Source organism: Nerophis lumbriciformis, linkage group LG06, assembly GCF_033978685.3.
Source record: "Nerophis lumbriciformis linkage group LG06, RoL_Nlum_v2.1, whole genome shotgun sequence".
In the NCBI taxonomy this organism is placed as follows: domain Eukaryota; kingdom Metazoa; phylum Chordata; class Actinopteri; order Syngnathiformes; family Syngnathidae; genus Nerophis; species Nerophis lumbriciformis.
The window spans coordinates 12671832-12692988 of record NC_084553.2 but is presented as its reverse complement, the minus strand read 5'-3'; the positions used below and the strand labels follow the sequence as shown (position 1 = coordinate 12692988).

The 21157-nt window shown below is 39.8% G+C and overlaps 1 protein-coding gene across 1 annotated transcript in view; it reads right to left on the bottom strand.

Moving 5' to 3' along the window:
- The window catches only part of LOC133608473 (CD81 antigen-like), a 59145-nt gene that overhangs the window by 10166 nt on the left and 27822 nt on the right, over window positions 1–21157 (bottom strand). The window contains exons 3-4 of the mRNA XM_061963719.2: window positions 4346–4443; window positions 4185–4259 (exon numbers count right to left, since the gene is read on the bottom strand). Of these exons, the coding sequence (XP_061819703.1) occupies window positions 4185–4259; window positions 4346–4443 (173 nt within the window). The remainder of the gene's footprint in view (window positions 1–4184; window positions 4260–4345; window positions 4444–21157) is intronic.

Below are 21157 nucleotides of genomic sequence, written 5' to 3'. Positions count from 1 at the left end.
AATATGTATATAGAAACATACTGTAATAACTTCAAGCAAATAATGAAGACTAAAAACCAATTACAAACAAATCATTAAAATAATAAATTAACTTAAAGCAGTCTCTCACAATGTGTTGACTTTTTTCTTATAAATTTGGGAACAATTTCTCATATTCTTTCTGTTTCTGTAATATCGCAATATTTTCTAGTAAAATTATTACTTTTTAATGCAAAATGGTGACATTTGTCGAATAAAATTTTAGCCAATTTTTTTGTTATTCTTGTAAAATAGGGACATTTTTTGAATAAAATTATGACTTTTGTCATAATTTTGCCAAGTGAAATTCCGATTATTATCAATCAATCAATCAATGTTTACTTATATAGCCCTAAATCACAAGTGTTTTAAAGGGCTGCACAAGCCAAAACGACATCCTCGGCTCAGATCCCACATCAGGGCAAGGAAAAACTCAACCCAATGGGACAATGAGAAACCTTGGATGGGACCGCAGATGTGGGGACTCCCCCCTGGGCGACCGGTGCAATGGAATTATCATAATATTGCCAAAATTTTAACGTTTTTTTTTTAATAAAATTGTGACTTTTGTCAAGTAAAATTACGACTCTTTTCATTAAATTGACAACATTTTAAGCTTTTCTTGTAAAATTGCGACTGTTATTGAGTAAAATTCCAACTTTTATCATAATATTGCACACATGTTCAGTTTCTCTTGTAACATTTTGACTTGCGTTGAGTAAAATTACGACTTTTATATAATACTGCCAAAATTCTAAGTTTTTCCTTGTGAAATTGTGACCTCTTTCTTGTGAAATTCCATCTCATTTTTCACAACAAGCTTTTTTAAATTTACATAAGTTTGTATATATTATTAATGTTGTAAATACAAATCTTTATATATCTAGATAGGGTGGTCTCAAAGAGGTAGGCATTATTCGGTGGTCTCAAGAAGGTAAAAAAATACAAGAATGTGTGTGTGTGTGTGTGTGTTGTCTCACAGTGTCTTTGCTTTTTTCTGTAATATCGCAATATTTTCTAGTAAAATTATTACTTTTTAATGCAAAATGGTGACATTTATCGTATAAAATTCAGACTTTTATCACAATATTGCCAATTTTTTTGTTGTTCTTGTAAAATAGTGACATTTATTTGAGTAAAATTATGACTTGTCATAATTTTGCAAAGTGGAATTCCGATTATTATCATAATATTGCCAACATTTTAACGTTTTCTTATAAAATTGTGACTTTTGTCGAGTAAAATTACGACTCTTCATAAAACGTTAAGCTTTTCTTGTAAAATTGCTACTGTTATTGAGTAAAATTCCAACTTTTATCATAATATTGCACACACGTTCAGTTTCTTTTGTAACATTTTGACTTGCGTTGAGTAAAATTACGACTTTTATTATAATACTGCCAAAATTCCAAGTTTTTCCTTGTGAAATTGTGACCTCTTTCTTGTGAAATTCCATCTCATTTTTCCCAACAAGCTTTTTTACATTTACATAAGTTTGTATATATTATTAATGTTGTAAATACAAATCTTTATATATCTAGAAAGGGTGGTCCCAAAGAGGTAGGCATTATTCGGTGGTCTCAAGAAGGTAAAAAAATACAAGAATGTGTGTGTGTTGTCTCAGTGTCTTTGCTTGTTTCTGTAATATCGCAATATTTTGTAGTAAAATTATTACTTTTTAATGCAAAATGGTGACATTTGTCATATAAAATTCAGACTTTTATCACAATATTGCCAATTTTTTTGTTGTTCTTGTAAAATAGTGAAATTTTTTTGAGTAAAATTATGACTTGTATCATAATTTTGCCAAGTGAAATTCCGATTATTATAATATTGCCAAAATTTTAACGTTTTCTTATAAAATTGTGACTTTGGTCGAGTAAAATTACGACTCTTCATAAAACTGCCAAAATGTTAAGCTTTTCTTGTAAAATTGCTACTGTTATTGAGTAAAATTCCAACTTTTATCATAATATTGCACACACGTTCAGTTTCTCTTGTAACATTTTGACTTGCGTTGAGTAAAATTACGACTTTTATTACAATACTGCCAAAATTCTAAGTTTTTCCTTGTGAAATTGTGACCTTTTTCTTGTGAAATTCCATCTCATTTTTCACAACAAGCTTTTTTATATTTACATAGTTTGTATATATTATTAATGTTGTAAATACAAATCTTTATATATCTAGAAAGGGTGGTCCTAAAGAGGTAGGCATTATTCGGTGGTCTCAAGAGTGTTGTCTCAGTGTCTTTGCTTGTTTCTGTAATATCGCAATATTTTCTAGTAAAATTATTACTTTTTAATGCAAAATGGTGACATTTGTCATATAAAATTCAGACTTTTATCACAAATATGCCATTTTTTTTGTTGTTCTTGTAAAATAGTGACTTTTTTTGAGTAAAATTATGACTTGTGTCATAATTTTGCAAAGTGAAATTCCGATTATTATCATAATATTGCCAAAATGTTAACGTTTTCTTATAAAATTGTGACTTTTGTCGAGTAAAATTACGACTTTTCATTAAATTGACAACATTTTAAGCTTTTCTTGTAAAATTGCGACTGTTATGGAGTAAAATTCCAACTTTTATCATAATATTGCACACATGTTCAGTTTCTCTTGTAACATTCTGACTTGCGTGGAGTAAAATTACGACTTTTATTATAATACTGCCAAAATTCTAAGTTTTTCCTTGTGAAATTGTGACCTCTTTCTTGTGAAATTCCATCTCATTTTTCACAACAAGCTTTTTTATATTTACATAAGTTTGTATATATTATTAATGTTGTAAATACAAATCTTTATATATCTAGATAGGGTGGTCCCAAAGAGGTAGGCATTATTCGGTGGTCTCAAGAAGGTAAAAAAATACAAGAATGTGTGTGTGTGTTGTCTCAGTGTCTTTGCTTGTTTCTGTAATATCGCAATATTTTGTAGTAAAATTATTACTTTTTAATGCAAAATGGTGACATTTGTCATATAAAATTCAGACTTTTATCACAATATTGCCAATTTTTTTGTTGTTCTTGTAAAATAGTGACATTTATTTGAGTAAAATTATGACCTGTATCATAATTTTGCCAAGTGAAATTCCGATTATTATCATAATATTGCCAACATTTTAACGTTTTCTTATAAAATTGTGACTTTTGTCGAGTAAAATTACGACTCTTTACATAAAACTGCCAAAATGTTAAGCTTTTCTTGTAAAATTGCTAGTTATTGAGTAAAATTCCAACTTTTATCATAATATTGCACACACGTTCAGTTTCTCTTGTAACATTTTGACTTGCGTTGAGTAAAATTACGACTTTTATTATAATACTGCCAAAATTCTAAGTTTTTCCTTGTGAAATTGTGACTTTTTTCTTGTGAAATTCCATTTCATTTTTCACAACAAGCTTTTTTATATTTACATAGTTTGTATATATTATTAATGTTGTAAATACAAATCTTTATATATCTAGAAAGAGTGGTCCTAAAGAGGTAGGCATTATTCGGTGGTCTCAAGAGTGTTGTCTCACAGTGTCTTTGCTTGTTTCTGTAATATCACAATAATTTGTAGTAAAATTATTACTTTTTTAATGCAAAATGGTGACATTTGTCATATAAAATTCAGACTTTTATCACAACATTGCCAATTTTTTTGTTGTTCTTGTAAAATAGTGACTTTTTTTGAGTAAAATTATGACTTGTGTCATAATTTTGCAAAGTGAAATTCCGATTATTATCATAATATTGCCAACATTTTAACGTTTTCTTATAAAATTGTGACTTTTGTCGAGTAAAATTACGACTCTTTTCATAAAACTGCCAAAATGTTAAGCTTTTCTTGTAAAATTGCGACTGTTGAGTAAAATTCCAACTTTTATCATAATATTGCACACACGTTCAGTTTCTCTTGTAACATTTTGACTTGCGTTGCGTACTGCCAAAATTCTAAGTTTTTCCTTGTGAAATTGTGACCTTTTTCTTGTGAAATTCCATCTCATTTTTCACAACAAGCTTTTTTATATTTACATAGTTTGGAGATATTAATAATGTTGTAAATACAAATCTTTATATATCTTGAAAGGGCGGTCCCAAAGAGGTAGGCATTATTTGGAGGACTCAAGAAGGTAACAAATAGAAGAATGTGTGTGTGTGTGTGTGTGTTGTCTCACAGTGTCTTTGTGCATGAAGCCCCAGATGCCAGCAGCCACCTCGCAGGCAAACAGGATGACGAGACAGGCGAAGAACTGCAGAAGGAACAACGTAATCACATAAACATTGAATATTTGACCTGGATTTAAGTTGCGGAATATGCACACACACGGCGACTTACAGTTCCCAGCAGACATTGAGACTCCTGGATGGCGCCGTAGCAGCCGAGGAAGCCCACCACCATCATCACCGCGCCAACAGCGATCAGGATGTGGACGCCTGCCGAGACACGAGAGGTAGCTTTTGAAGGACAATCTTATTAGCAGACCTGATTTTATTATTATACGCTAGCGTTGACGCTTAATAGCCAGCAGGGGGCGCAGCGCTGCTTAGTTTACAGCAGTGAGTCATGTTGCAGTTATGTGTTCACAAAGTGGTTTGAGTTCCCTCTTTAAATCTTCTCCATTCAATTTTTCATGCGGGCAGATGAAAATTGCAGCACATGGCGGGCAGAGTAAGTTGGACTGGTCACTGCACGACACGGCGCTTCGGCCCTTTTCTTTGTGGCGCCACACCAGACGACAAACACAAGTGCACAGTGGGCTGATAGGAGTGTGGGTCAGAGGTCAGCTGCGGCAAGGTACAAGCAGAATGGGATGGTCGATACGGCCTGAAATCTAAACTGCGATATATACCTGCGATAACAATACATATCACAATATATCATTTGACATATAAATGAAGGTAGAAGCATTTCTTAACAGGTTCCTGAATTAGCTGCGGTCACATACACTATATTGCCAAAAGTATATGGCCACCTGCCTTGACTCCCATATGAATTTGAAGTGCCATCCCATTCCTAATCCATAGGGTTCAATATGATGTCGATCCACCTTTTGCAGCTATTACAGCTTCAACTCTTCTGGGAAGGCTGTCCACAAGGTTGCGGAGTGTGTTTATAGGAATTTTCCACCATTCTTCAAAAAGCGCATTGGTGAGGTCACACACTGATGTTGGTGGAGAAGGCCTGGCTCTCAGTCGCCGTTCTAATTCATCCCAAAGGTGTTCTATCGGGTTCAGGTCAGGACTCTGTGCAGGCCAGTCAAGTTCATCCACACCAGACTCTGTCGTTCATGTCTTTATGGACCTTGCTTTGTGCACTGGTGCACAGTCATGTTGGAAGAGGAAGGGGCCCGTTCCAAACTGTTTCCCACAAGGTTGGGAGCATGGAATTGTCCAAAATGTTTTGGTTGGTATACTGGACCATTCAAAGTTCCTTTCACTAGAACTAAGGGGCCAAGCCCAACACCATAATTCCTCCTCCACCAAATTTCACACTCGGCACAATGCAGTCCAAAATGTACCGTTCTCCTGGCAACCTCCAAACCCAGACTCGTTCATCAGATTGCCAGATGGAAAAGCGTGATTCTCGAAAAAAAAAAATTTGCAAAGAAAGCAATCTGTAGTTGTCTTTATTTTTTAGTTTTAATGCCATGATTTTAATAGTCCGGCCCACGTGTGCAGATTTTCCTCCATGCAGCCCCTGAGCTAAAATGAGTTTGACACCCCTGGTCTATTTGAAGTACAAAGAATCACTTAGTTAAATATTCAAACACAGTGTTACCGTTCAAACTGTGTGTACTGTTACGGTGGTCAAAATATGAAATATAATTGTTGAATAAAATTGTTTTTAATGAATACATAGGCCTACTTCGCTACTGGTTTTTAATGTTGGTCATTATGGCGGTACTTGAAGAGACAAGTGTTTTCCAAAGTGGTACTTGGTGAAAAAAGTTTTCCAAACCACTACCAACACCACCAACGTTTTCATTGTGAATTGTTGGTAGGTGTGTATCTACTTGATTGGCAGGTGTAGCTCACCTCTACGCCAAAAATGGAAAAAGATGGGGGAAAAATATATTTGTTGTTTTAATAATGTTTCTGTAGGAGGACAAACATAACATAAACCTTCCTACTTGTTAAAAAGCCCACTGTTTAATACGTTTGTGTTTATGCTTCACTGATGACAGTATTTGGCCAGCGGAGTTTTGTCCTACTAATTTCGGCTGTCCTTGAACTCACCGTAGTTTGTTTACATGTACAACTTTCTCCGTTGCCGCCGCAGAAAGACGTGTTTTATACTACTCCTTCTTTGTCTCATTTTGACCACCAAACGTTTTATGCTGTTCGTAAATGCACAAAAGTGAGCTTTGTTGATGTTATTGACTTGTTGGAGTGCTAATAATCCATGCTAACATGCTATTTAGGCTAGCTGTGTGTACATATTGCATCATTATGCCTCGTTTGTAGGTATATTTTGTGTCAGTGGAGGCTCCTCTATGGGGTCTTGGGGCACTATGAGGTTAACCCCTTTACTACTGTTACCCCAGGTGGCCCTTGGCAAAGGCCGAGTACCTGACTGCCCCCTAGCCAAGGATACGGTGAAGACCTCAACGGCGGAGCAGGCGGAAGACGGTAGATGTAAGAACTACCACAATGGCTGCGATGGAGGAAGAAGGCACCCTCACATCCATGTGGGCCCAGTTATGGGGAAATAACCCAAGACCCTCAACGGTGGAACAGGTGGAGAATGATTTCTAACCCTATGGAGCGTCACAACGGCTGGGATGGCGGATAAAGGCTGCAGCAGAAAAGGGTCCGCAGTCGTCTTGGACTCCATGCCACTGGACCCTGACCCGGATCTGTCAAGGATCGTGTGGTGACTGTCTGTGCACCAGTCTCCCCACGTTAAACAAAGTCACGCACAGGCATCCTCCATAAAGGGATACCTCCCTCCCAGGAGGATCGTCATACTCGTTCAAGTGGCTTCCGATAATATTTGAGCTCATTTAATTTCCTTTACTTATGTCCTCTGTGTATTTAATTTAGATTTGCATGTCTCATGACCAGTGTTGGGACTAACGCTGTAACGCTGTTAGTTTCGGCGGTAACTAGTAATCTAACGCGTTATTTTTTATATTCAGTAACTTAGTTACCGTTACTACATGATGCATTACTGCGTTATTTTACGTAAATTTTTTATGTAGTATCGGCTAGAAACAGAAGATCTGAGTGTGTTTTATTGGAGCGCTGCAGTGTTGTCCTTCTGAATGTTCTTGTGTCACAAGCCGGAGGCTCGCTCTGTGTGTGTGGGGAGGGGAGGGGGAGGGCGTGTCTGTGTTTATTAACAACGGACTCGAGTGTCTTAACATGGAGATATTCTCACTTTTTTTTTTGTCGAGCACTAAGAAAATAACATTTTAGTTAAATGTAAGTTGTGTCTTGGATCAAAGATCCCGTCTCCTGCCCAAAACAACAATTCAAATCTGCCTGGTTAGGCTTTGTGTATGTCATGTGTGCCTTCCTTAGGTGAAGCCAGGTTTACAGCTACGTTGTTATTATGCTGTTTGTTACTTACCGGTATGTATGTTATGTTGCAGCTATTTAAAATAGTTTTGTCAATTTGTTCTGGCCTGAAATAAATTGGCCCTTTGAAACATATCTTTGTCTTTGTGTGTTGTATGTAGAACACAAAGCTTTGCAGAGTTCAGTGATGCAAATGCATGTCAAGTTGATCAACAGATTGTATTATTCTCCAGTGCAATAACAGTACTGAAATGAAGGCTAAAAGGGCATTAATGGGTGCTTTAAAAAATAAAATAAGACAATAAAAAAGTAACTAAATAGCTACTTTTCACAGTAACGCATTACTTTTTGGTGTAAGTAATAGAGTTACTTTTGAAATAAAGTAACTAGTAACTGCAACTAGTTACTGGTTTTCAGTAACTAACCCAACACTGCTCATGACACATATTGGCTGCATTTCTGATTGTGTGCCATGTTGTTCCAGACCACAGCAAACGTTACCCAGCTTGCAAAGATTGTAATAGATCCATTAGAAGAAGACAGCCTGTCTTTTCCTTTAACTTGGACACACACATCTATGCCTTTTGGCAGTTTTAATGTGGTGCCTTCATTATAACACTTACATAAGGCTTTTAACTATTTGGGGCTCCAGACAGATTTTTTTTGTATTTTTGGTCCAATATGGCTCTTTCAACACGTTGGGTTGCCGACCCCTGCCCTACAATGCAAAAACTGAAATCTAAGTAAGACTAAATATCTCAAATAAGGGTGATATTTGCTTATTTTCTGTCTTGATAAGACAATTCTTTTCACTAAGCATATTTTATGTTAGTGTTTACTTGTTTTAAGGGTTTTGGTCCTAAATGATCTCAGAAAGATATTACAGCTTGTTGCTGAGATTTTATGACCTCCATCCATCCATCCATTTTCTACCGCTTATTCCCTTTTGGGGTCGCGGGGGGCGCTGGAGCCTATCTCAGCTACAATCGGGCGGAAGGCGGGGTACACACTAGACAAGTCGCCACCTCATCGCAGGGCCAACACAGATAGACAGACAACATTCACACTCACATTCACACACTAGGGCCAATTTAAAACATGCTTGAAACTAGAATATCAAGTGTTGCAAAGCTGTGTCATCAACACTCACAAGTATAAAACTACTTTTTTAAAGTAATAATTTCTTACTTCAAGCATGAAAAAAAAAAAAAATCATGATTTTGACACGAATGTGTCTCATAATTAAGACAGATGACGTACTCATATAGTAGTACATTTGGCACAGTACAGTAAACTGAGTTAATATTTAAACATTTAACATGTGACATTTCAAACAATTTTGAACAGAAATAGTTCATGCACATTCAGATAAATTCTTCAAAATTACAAATAAAAAAAATTTGGCCTGGGGCCGGGCTGTATATATGCGCACTAATTGACTGAAAGAGCACGCACTTGGCGCGATGATGTCATGTTATCGATGGAAAAATGCATCTTTAGACCATATGATTTGCCTGAGCGGCTAGGAGACCCCGAGAGTAACAAGCGATTGCCTTGTTGCCTTTCCATTAAGAAAAATAAACTAGTTTTTAGTGTAAGTTTGCTGGTTTCAAGAAATGTAATGCCGAGCGCATATCATTATGTCAAGATAATGGCACTAGCATTTACTTCATTAAGAATATTTTTCAACATATTGAGCAAAAGGTCTCTTTTTTTGTACCAAGAAAAGTGCACTTGTTATTAGTGAGAATATACTTATTTGAAGGTATTTTGGGGTTCATTGAGGTTAGCTAATTTTACTTGTTTTGGAAAGTCTTGACAAGTCGAATTTTCTTGTTCTGTTGGCAGATAATTTTGCTTAGTTCAAATAAAATACGCCTCATTTTTGTATTTTTTTTTCTTTTTGAACACTGACTTTTTGCAGTGTAAATGGATGGAGATTATTCGTCATTTGATGCACATATATACCAACTAGTGCATTTCCCTGCTTCAACCTTACACGGTAAATAATGTGTTTCTGTGGCAGACAAGCGGTGATGTCATGGCGCGGCAATGGGGAAGCGGGGCAGAGGCCGTCGTCGTCAGTCCTGCTTGTCAAGACATAATTCAATTGTGGCCCGGCAGCTCGTACGCCCCGCCCCCACTCTGTCCACCACTCACGCTAATGCTAATTTCTAAATCGATATCTTGGCCGCTGCCCAAGCCATGGCGTCATCTTTTCAGTTGCACCTCTCACGGTCGCTCCCTTTCATCCCGTTTTCTCTCTCGGCGGCAGCACAACAGCAGCCGTCTGAAATGATGCTGTCTGTCAATAATTCCATTTACTTAAATGTCCCTTCCTGCCTGTCTTGATTTCATCTCCCGCCCTGCCATTTTGTGCTTTTCTGCATCCAGCTGCTCGAGGGGATCTCATTTTTGTAACCCAATTCTCTGTTGTGGTGGTTTTATTTTCATGCCACTCGTAAATCTGGTGAGCAGTCACGATTTTTTAGAATTCTCTCAACACACATTGTTTGGAAGCCCATGTATAGCAACGTGTGAAGGATATATAACGCTTCTTCTTGAAAAGATAGTGGTTTATTGGACGTAAGAATCATGTTTTTAAACTGGCATTAAAAACATTTTGTTTGCTAAAGACCTAGTCGCTGTTTTGCAAAAAAAACAAAAAAAAACTATCAACATTTGGACAATTATACTCCCAATTCTTTCTTTTGCTGATAACCGGTTGACTAGGGCGTGTCTCTATGCAGCATGAAGCAGCAGCACACCATCGACGCCCTGACCAATTGCAACAGAGTAGGGCGTGGTCGGAAAATAAGCTGCAGAGTCCATGTCGGCCAAAAGGAGAAGAATGCAGATTTCCTCTGTTCTAGTTAAGTTAAAGTTAAAGTACCAATGATTGTGACACACACACACTAGGTATGGTGAAATTTGTCCTCTGCATTTGACCCATCCCCTTGATCACCCCCTGGGAGGTGAGGGGAGCAGTGGGCAGCAGCGGTGCCGCGCCCGGGAATCATTTATTGGTGATTTAACCCCCAATTCCAACCCTTGATGCTGAGTGCCAAGCAGGGAGGTAATGGGTCCCATTTTTATAGTCTTTGGTATGACTCGGTCGGGGTTTGAACTCACAACCTGCCGGGGCGGTATAGCTCGGTTGGTAGAGCGGCCGTGCCAGCAACTTGAGGATTGCAGGTTCGATTCCCGCTTCCGCCATCCTAGTCACTGCAGTTGTGTCCTTGGGCAAGACACTTTACCCACCTGCTCCCAGTGCCAACCACACTGGTTTAAATGTAACTTAGATATTGGGTTTCACTATGTAAAGCGCTTCGAGTCACTAGAGAAAAGTGCTGTATAAATATAATTCACTTCACTTCACCGATCTCAGGGCGCTCTAACCAGTGGCCTAGTGATTCTATTTATGAAAATGTACTATAGGTCACCACTGAGATAGAATCATTTTTGAAAGCCTTTGAAATGAGCAGTAAGGCAGGGGTTCTTAACTCAACTTTTCCACGACAGAAGGCCCCGGGGCCCACTCAGTTGTTAACGTGATTGAATTAGTGATCATACTCTTGATTTTAATCATACGTAATAAGTACATCTAAGCTACTGTATTTACAGTTTAACAGGATCAACCTTGTCAAATGATATGAAAACATGTGTTAGGCACAAATATCAATGATTATAAATCAGGCGGATTACAAAAATAAATACTAACCAAATATACAACAAAATTACGCAATCTAAAATAATTGATATTAAATAGTAATATGTTTCTTAAATAAACTGACATTTTTTTTAAGTGCAAATGAAAATATAAAATCTCTAGACTTCGCTTTGTTTGATATATTGTCCTTACTGCCACAACGGGCTCCCGCCTTATGGTTAAGAAGTACTGCAGTGGAGGACCCTTTATTTTTTGGGAATTTTGTCTATCACATAGGGTTTCCTTTTTTTTTTTTTTTTTAATGCATTCTAAGTCATAAATAAACCCTAGCAAAAGTCAGCTTACAATGGAGTCAACGATAGTCGGTCTATTACGCCTATAAAGTGCTCTAAATAGCACCTCCATCCTTTTATATACACGCTGCAAGTATATATGTAATATAGTAACGTGTAATACGTTTGCTTTTCCCTACAACAACAAAGTGCTAAACAAGATATAGAAACATAATAAAACCCATCACTTATTGTACAATGTCTGCTCTCACTGGCATGCCGACTGATGGGGTGTTTATATCTTCCCGCCTTTCACGTCGCTCTCGCCATCTCCGGGTATAAGTTGAATGGCAAAGCTGACCAACTTCTCGGTTTATGTCCACAACCTTCCGCTATACAAGTGAGAGGCATGATTTATAATCTGGAAATAACTTTTACCAGCTATGGGGCGATGCAGCAGCTCACCACCTCATTATGTCAAGATAGCAGCATGAGCTAGTTGGCTCTCAGTGATCAGTGCGCCGCTGAAAATAGTTTGTATTAGCACTAAGAACAACTATCGCTAATACATGATTTTCCGGACCATAGGGCGCACTGCCGATAAATGGTCTATTTTTGATCTTTTTTCATATATATATTTGGCGTACTGGATTATAGGGCGCATTAAAGGAGTCAGATTATTTTTTTTTTTCTAAATGTAAAACACTTCCTTGTGGTCTACATAACATGTAATGGTGGTTCTTTGGTCAAAATGTTACATAGATTATGTTTTACAGATCATCTTCAAGCCGCTTTCTGACAGTCACTTCCGGATGCGCCGTTTTGTGGGCGGTCTTATTTACGTGAGTCTTCATCAGCAGCGTCTTCTCCCCGTCATCTTTGTTGTAGCGGTGTAGCGTGCAAGGACGGGAGTGGAAGAAGTGTCAAAAGATGGAGCTAACTGTTTTAATGACATTCAGACTTTACTTCAATCAATAACAGAGCAGCATCGCTGAGGAGATGCTGAAACAACAACACCGGAAATGTGTCCCGTGAAAAAACGTCCGCCCGGAACACTAATAAATAAAGTTCCTTGGGTGAATAATGTAAACTCACTACACCGGTATGTTTTAGCGCTTTCATGGCGAGTTTTCCGACAGATGTAAGTAAGAACTTTACACACTACTTTATATTAGAAATGGTAACAGCGGAGGATGAATGTCCCATAACAAGAAGATAGAGAAAAGGAAGAAGCTTATCGACTACGGCGTCGACACGGACTACAAAGGCGGACGCGCACAATTTTTCAGGACTTATGCAGATCCCAAATGCAGATCAGCAGGTACCAGAAGGTAAGAAAAGTTGCTTTTGCATAACATTGCCAAACAAAACGCCAGATAATATGTCTTACCTTATACTCACACCATAATAACACTCCTATGTTGAAGCACATCAAGCGGTGCGGCTTCATAGCTTACCAAAGTCGTACTAAAACATTTTGATAGATTTTTGAGCGCCGTGTGTAATGTTTTATATTTTCAATGCAACATATAAAATGTTGTTTACTTGAGTCATATTGCCATCATAGTGCAGTCTACACGTATCTCTTATGTTTGACTGCCATCTACTTATCACACTTATGACAGCATGTACCAAATAAAATTGCTTCAAGGTCGTCATATTGCCATCATAGTGCAGTCTACACGTATCTCTTATGTTTGACTGCCATCTACTGATCACACTTATGACACCATGTACCAAATAAAATTGCTTCAAGGTCGTCATATTGCCATCATAGTGCAGTCTACACGTATCTCTTATGTTTGACTGCCATCTACTGATCACACTTATGACACCATGTACCAAATAAAATTGCTTCAAAGTCGTCATATTGCCATCATAGTGCAGTCTACACGTATCTCTTATGTTTGACTGCCATCTACTGATCACACTTATGACACCATGTACCAAATAAAATTGCTTCAAGGTCGTCATATTGCCATCATAGTGCAGTCTACACGTATCTCTTATGTTTGACTGCCATCTACTGATCACACTTATTACACCATGTACCAAATAAAATTGCTTCAAGGTCGGTAAGCAAAACCAGAATTATTCCGTACATTAGGCGCACCGGGTTATAAGGCGCACTGACGAGTTTTGAGGGGAAAAAAAGGATTATAGCTCGGTTGGTAAAGTGGCCGTGCCAGCAACTTGAGGGTTCCAGGTTCGATCCCCGCTTCCGCCATCCTAGTCACTGCCGTCGTGTCCTTGGGCAAGACACTTTACTCACCTGCTCCCAGTGCCACCCACACTTGTTTAAATGTAACTTAGATATTGGGTTTCACTATGTAAAAGCGCTTTGAGTCACTAGAGAAAAAGCGCTATATAAATATAATTCACTTCACCTTGTACTTACTACTTAAAACGCATTAAAAAACTACTACCGTATTTTCCGCACTATAAGGCGCACCGGATTATTAGCCGCACCTTCTATGAATTACATATTTCATAATTTTGTCCACCAATAAGCCGCCCCGGACTATAAGCCGCGCCTACGCTGCGCTAAAGGGAATGTCAAAAAAACAGTCAGATAGGTCAGTCAAACTTTAATAATATATTAAAAACCAGCGTTCTAACAACTCTGTTCACTCCCAAAATGTACGCAAATGTGCGATCACAAACATAGTAAAATTCAAAATAGTGCAGCGCAATAGCAACATAATGTTGCTCGAACGTTAATGTCACAACACACAAAATAAACATAGCGCTTACTTTCTGAAGTTATTCTTCATTCGTAAATCCTTCGTCTTCGGTGTCCGAAGTGAAAAGTTGGGCAAATTTACGATCCACTGGCAGATGTTGGCGTCGTCTGGCGCTGCCTCCTCGTCTTAGTGAAGGTGTGTTCGCCTTCTGTCTTCCATTGTTCCCACGCAGTTAGCAGTCTAGCTTCGAATGCCCTGTTGACACCAATATCTAGCGGCTGGAGGTCTTTTGTCAATCCACCCGGAATGACGGCGAGTATTGAATTAAGCGTGTCAGCGTGTCTCTCAATGTGCTGTTATGAGCTAGCAAATATAACAACTACACTACCCAGCATGCAACGATAGTTACGAGCATGCGCGGTAGCCCTGAGAAGTTCCCACGCAGTTAGCAGTCTAGCTTCGAATGCCCTGTTGACACCAATATCTAGCGGCTGGAGGTCTTTTGTCAATCCACCCGGAATGACGGCGAGTATTGAATTAAGCGTGTCAGCGTGTCTCTCAATGTGCTGTTATGAGCTAGCAAATATAACAACTACACTACCCAGCATGCAACGATAGTTACAAGCATGCGCGGTAGCCCTTAGAAGTTCCCACGCAGTTAGCAGTCTAGCTTCGAATGCCCTGTTGACACCAATATCTAGCGGCTGGAGGTCTTTTGTCAATCCACCCGGAATGACGGCGAGTATTGAATTAAGCGCGTAAGCGTGTCTCTCAATGTGCTGTTATGAGCTAGCAAATATAACAACTACACTACCCAGCATGCAACGATAGTTACGAGCATGCGCAGTAGCCCTGAGAAGCGATGTTGTATGCTGGGAGTTCGAATGTGGTTATGAGCACGCTGTGAGAAAACGTTGAGAACTCAGTTAACACGCCTCGTCTGCATTATTTATAATTAGACAGACAACACACTTAATAGGAGCCATTTGGGGTCTTTACATAAACACACAAATGGAAATGAAACGTCACATATCCCAGCATGCACCGCGCGCTTCTTCTACGGGGAAAAAAGATGGCGGCTGTTTACCGTAGTTGCGAGACCTAAACTTTATGAAAATGAATCGTAATAAAGCGCACCGGGTTATAAGGCGCACTGTTAGCTTTTGAGAAAATTTGTGGTTTTTAGGTGCGCCTTATAGTGCGGAAAATACGGTACTATTACTTTATTTGAACAGAACAGGTTTTAAAATTCACTATGAAGCTTTCATTCCTGAACCATTGCTGCAACTCAAACTCACGGACTATATAAAAGGCCTTCAAATAGTCTGTGAGAGAGGAAAACATGGACCAAGGCGAGCAGGAAAAGGATCGTAGCGGGCAAACAATCCATTGTGGAGTTCATCCTCCCAACAGCGAGCAACAACACGGAGCGCAGGTGGAATACCTCTTGACCCGCGTAACAAAGTGCTGATGAATCGTTCCTCCAGATGTGTTGGGCCAGCAGTAATTAGCGGGCCATTGTTGAGAGACACAATGAAAGACTGCTTCCCGTTTCCTGTCATATCCCGGTGATTGATTTTCAGAGAACATGTTGGATAACTTCATTTTGGCCTTGCTCATCATTTCTGAATTGTTCAAAAGCATTACCATGTCTGTTCTCTTTAGAAATAGGTTAATGACTAGGTTTGGGAGGAAAAAAAGGGGGTGCCAAGAACTTTCCTACTGGAACATTCCGGAGAGGGACATCATCACTCTGCATTTCCAGTACAGGCAGTGGTTCAGTTAATTAGCACCGTGTCCTGCAGCACAGTGGCGGCTGCTGGCCACTGTGCAAACAGATTGTAGGACGTAGCCTCTAACCGCCGTCCGTGGAGACGCATCCCGACACTCGGCGGCCATCTTGGAAGCGACAGCGGCGGTTTTGAGGATCGGTTTGGAAGAAGGCCATCAATGTCACTCCTCACACAGACCAAGTGAACTTGAACATGCTCTGAGTCGCCTGAACTGTTGGGTTGAACCATGATTCAGGATTCGTCACTGGTTATCAAATGACTTCCTCCCAAGTCATGTCATGCAGACGTGTGGCGACTTGCTCCCGATGACAGATAAAGTAACATGACGGGATTGGAAGCCGGCTGCATCTGATTCCAACACATACCACCTGGTGAAGTAAGAGCGCAGTCTGCAGTCCATATCCACACAAACATGGACTTTTTAAAAACGCATGTTCTTTGTGGATTGTGTCCAATTCCAGCTTCAGTGATCCACTTTCTGCACATGATCCCTTTTCTACATGGACCAGGCACAGGAAGGAGAGCTGAGATGCTGCGAATTACCGTATTTTTGGACTATAAGGCGCACTTAAAATCCTTTCATTTTCTCAAAAATCGACTAATGTGCACCTAATGTATGGCATAATTCTGGTTGAGTTTACTGACTTCAAAGCAATTGTATATGGTACATGGTGTAATGATAAGTGTGACCAGTAGATGGCAGTCATACATAAGAGATACGTGTAGACGAGATGTCCGATAATGGCTTTTTTGCCGATATCCGATATTGTCCAACTCTTCATTACCGATTCCGATATCAACTGATACAGATATATACAGTCGTGGAATAAACACATTATTGTGCCTAATTTTGTTGTGATGCCCCGCTGGATGCATTAAACAATGTAACAAGGTTTTCCAAAATAAATCAACTCAAGTTATGGAAAAAAATGCCAACATGGCACTGCTATATTTATTATTGAAGTCACAAAGTGCATTATTTTTTTTAACATGCCTCAAAACAGCAGCTTGGAATTTGGGACATGCTCTCCCTGAGAGAGCATGAGGAGGTTGAAGTGGGCGGGGGTAGCGGGGGGTGCATATTGTAGCGTCCCGGAAGAGTTAGTGCTGCAAGGGGTTCTGGGTATTTGTTCTGTTGTGTTTATTTTGTGTTAAAGTGCAGATGTTCTCCCGAAATGTGTTTGTCATTCTTGTTTGGTGTGGGTTCACAGTGTGGCGCATATTTGTAACAGTGTTATGTTTATACGGCCAGCCTCAGTGTGACCTGTATGGCTGTTGACCAAGTATGCCTTGCATATTATGTGACTGGGCCGGCACGCAAAGTTGCAAAGCAAGCTTGGTTACATGAACGAAAGAAAGCAAGAAGTGGTGACAAGTCAGTGACTTGCGGCTGATTCTTGGGCGAGAAGAGAAAGTAAAAATGAGTGCTGCAGAGAGCGAAGAAGTCGCGGGTAAAACAGGAAATGTGACCTCGAAAGTATGGCAGTTTTTTGGGGGGATTTTTCAAACAAACTGTAGTCAGACCAAGTTGGTCTGTAAATGACACAAGGCGCTCGTTCCCACCAAAACCGGCTCACCCTTTAGAGCAGTGGTCCCGGTACCGGTCCGTGGATGGATTGGTACCGGGCCGCACAAGAAATTTAAAAAAATAAAAAATAAAATAAAATGTATTTATTTTTTTAATTTTTATTAAATTAACATAAAAAACACAAGATACACTTACAATTAGTGCACCAACCCAAAAAAAACTCCCTTCCTTTCCTTTCTGCCTTGATAATATAAAATATATTTTGAAATATAAAAGGTTAACATTTAATATATTTTTCATCTGGACCTTATTTTTTTTTAAATATCAGTAATCATCGACATAAAACACTTGTATCATGATCCAGTTTTCAGCCATATCGCCCTGCCCTAGTATATCGCCTAGAAGGGGCAGACGATGGCAACTTGGGTGGGAGAATTTCCTGGCAGCAGGCAGACGGGAGGGGCGGAGAAAGAGGAGGAGGATGGAGGGATAGGAGGGTATTTGGGTGAATGGTTGGGGGAGGGAAGGAAATAGAAGCAGAAAAAAAAAGGAATAAAAAAAAAAAAAGAGACAGCGTGACTCGAATGCTAACCACCACCAGATGGAGGAGAAGAGAGAGGGGCCTCAGTGGAGGCAAGGAGGGAGAATTTTCACAGGGGAGGGAGGAGGAGGGGTGGGGCCAGTGAGGAATTTTTTCCGATAGCAACAAGGTTTTTCCTCCTTTCCTTGGAAATGAGAGGGAGTCTTTTTGCAACGGGGAGGATGCAATCCAGGAGGCGTTACCGCCATCACAAGACTGCAAAAACAAACCGCCTTTCTTTCGGCTTTCTGGCTCGCTTTTTTCATCTTCTCGCCTCCTCTCTGCCGGCGTTGGCGCGACGCGACACGTTTGAGGGGAGTCACATGAGCCACGTTGGTCGCGGTCACGAGGCGATGGCGGCGAGGGGCGAGGCTCCATTAAAAACATTTCACACCGCTGCGCCAACCTCGCCGCCACTTACTGTAAGAGTGGACATGTGACGCCTGTGTCCCAGGGGAGTTCTGGGAAAGCTCAGTGTGGGCTTAGGAAGAAGTTCTGGTCCAGGAAACACTCGCGAGAGTGGCATGAAGGGGCGGGGCAGGCCTTTGAGGAGGAGGAGCAAATAAAGAGTGTGGCGAGGCTTGGAACATGAGGTTATATTCAAGAATGATGTTGTGAATGGTAGACAAGTGCCAGCGTCTTTGATTGGTTGGTGTTAAACCTCAAGAGAAAGGAAACCAAGGTCAATTCGTGCACTTCAAGGTCAAGGTCAAGGTTCAACTTTATTGTCCCCGCGGGGAAATTTGTCTTGGGCACAGTGCATCATTGCTTTCTTAACATACCCAAAAACAACAGAACAAAAACACAAGCACAGACACAACCACAACCATACAACTAACATTTAAACATCAGAACATGGAGCTTGATAGACATAGGTGGCACTTTGATGTAGGCATAAAATCTACAGTATGGAGATAAAGATAAAGTACCAATGTGCATTGCACTAGAGCTCATGGATAAAGTGCTGTGTGCTAAAGTGCTTAGTTCTAAAGTGCTATGTGCTAAAAAAGTGCTAACCTATGTATTAAAATTCTATTGCACATTGTTGGTCAGCTTAATGGAGGCTGGGACAAATGATAATTTAAGGCGGTTAGATTTGCATAGTGGGACCCGGAGTCCCACTATGCACTTCCATACTTAAAGGCTGATCTAATAAAAGTTGGCGTAATTTAAACACCTGCAAACTTGATAGCGCATGCAAAGCGGCTCTACTAAACTTGTGCGCAGAGGATTGCGCCTCTTAAAGGGGAACATTATCACAATTTCAGAATTGTTAAAACCATTAAAAATCAGTTCCCAGTGGCTTATTATATTTTTCGAAGTTTTTTTCAAAATTTTACCCATCACGCAATATCCCTAAAAAAAGCTTCAAAGTGCCTGATTTTAACCATCGTTATAAACACCCGTCCATTTTCCTGTGACGTCACATAGTGAAGCCAACACAAACAAACATGGCGGAAAGAACAGCAAGCTATAGCGACATTAGCTCGGATTCAGACTCGGATTTCAGCGGCTTAAGCGATTCAACAGATTACGCATGTATTGAAACGGATGGTTGTAGTGTGGAGGCAGGTAGCGAAAACGAAATTGAAGAAGAAACTGAAGCTATTGAGCCATATCGGTTTGAACCGTATGCAAGCGAAACCGACGAAAACGACACGACAGCCAGCGACACGGGAGAAAGCGAGGACGAATTTGGCGATCGCCTTCTAACCAACGATTGGTATGTGTTTGTTTGGCATTAAAGGAAACTAACAACTATGAACTAGGTTTACAGCATATGAAATACATTTGGCAACAAAATGCACTTTGAGAGTGCAGACAGCCCAATTTTCATCAATTAATATATTCTGTAGACATACCCTCATCCGCGCTCTTTTCCTGAAAGCTGATCTGTCCAGTTTTGGAGTTGATGTCAGCAGGCCAGGGAAGCTAGGGTCGATAGGGGGTTTAGCTCGCTCGTCTGCGGGAACAAACTGCCGCCATTGCTTGCCGTGCTACCGAGGTCCTTTGTCCCTGAATTGCTCACACACTCCGGCAGATTCAATGGGGGTCTGGCGGCAGATTTCTTTGACTATCGTTGGAAATGCATCTGCTTTGAGTGTCGCAGGATATCCACACATTCTTGCCATCTCTGTCGTAGCATAGCTTTCGTCGGTAAAGTGTGCGGAACAAACGTCCAATTTCTTGCCACTTTCGCATCTTTGGGCCACTGGTGCAACTTGAATCCGTCCCTGTTCGTGTTGTTACACCCTCCGACAACACACCGACGAGGCATGATGTCTCCAAGGTACGGAAAACAGTCGAAAAAAACGGAAAATAACAGAGCTGATTTGACTCGGTGTTTGAGAAAATGGCGGATTGCTTCCTGATGTGACGCCACGTTGTGACGTCATCGCTCCGAGAGCGAATATTAGAAAGGCGTTTAATTCGCCAAAATTCACCCATTTTAGAGTTCGGAAATCGGTTAAAAAAATATATGTTCTTTTTTCTGCAACATCAAGGTATATATTGATGCTTACATAGGTCTGGTGATAATGTTCCCCTTTAAAGGGGAACTGCACTGTTTTGGGAATTTTACCTATTGTTCACAAGCTGTATGAGAGACAAAAACACATCTTTTTTTTTTTTTTTTTAGGATTTTAAAGATGATCAAAAACACTTGGAAGATGCGGCTAATTGGAGTCACCGTTGTAACCTTCAAAGACCTCTAAAACAACTTCAAAACCCTCCAATCTTCAATATACACGCTGTAAATGTAGTAACAGACACATTCATAACAATATGTACCGTATTTTCCGCACTATAAAGATGCACCTAAAAACCTCCAATTTTCTCAAAAGCTGACAGTGCGCCTTATACTGTATATATTGAGCCACAACAGGTCTCGCAACGTTTGATTTACCGTAACAGTATCAGACTGTTTATGTGTTTATTGAATTGAGGAAAAGTTACCCTCCACTAAGTGATATAAATGTTGCACTATATGTTATACCTTGCTGTTGTTAAAAGATAAACGAAATACCACGTCACTGACTTACCTTGGAGAAAATAACAAAACAGCTGTTTATTCATTTTGGGAGTGAACAGAGTTGTCAGA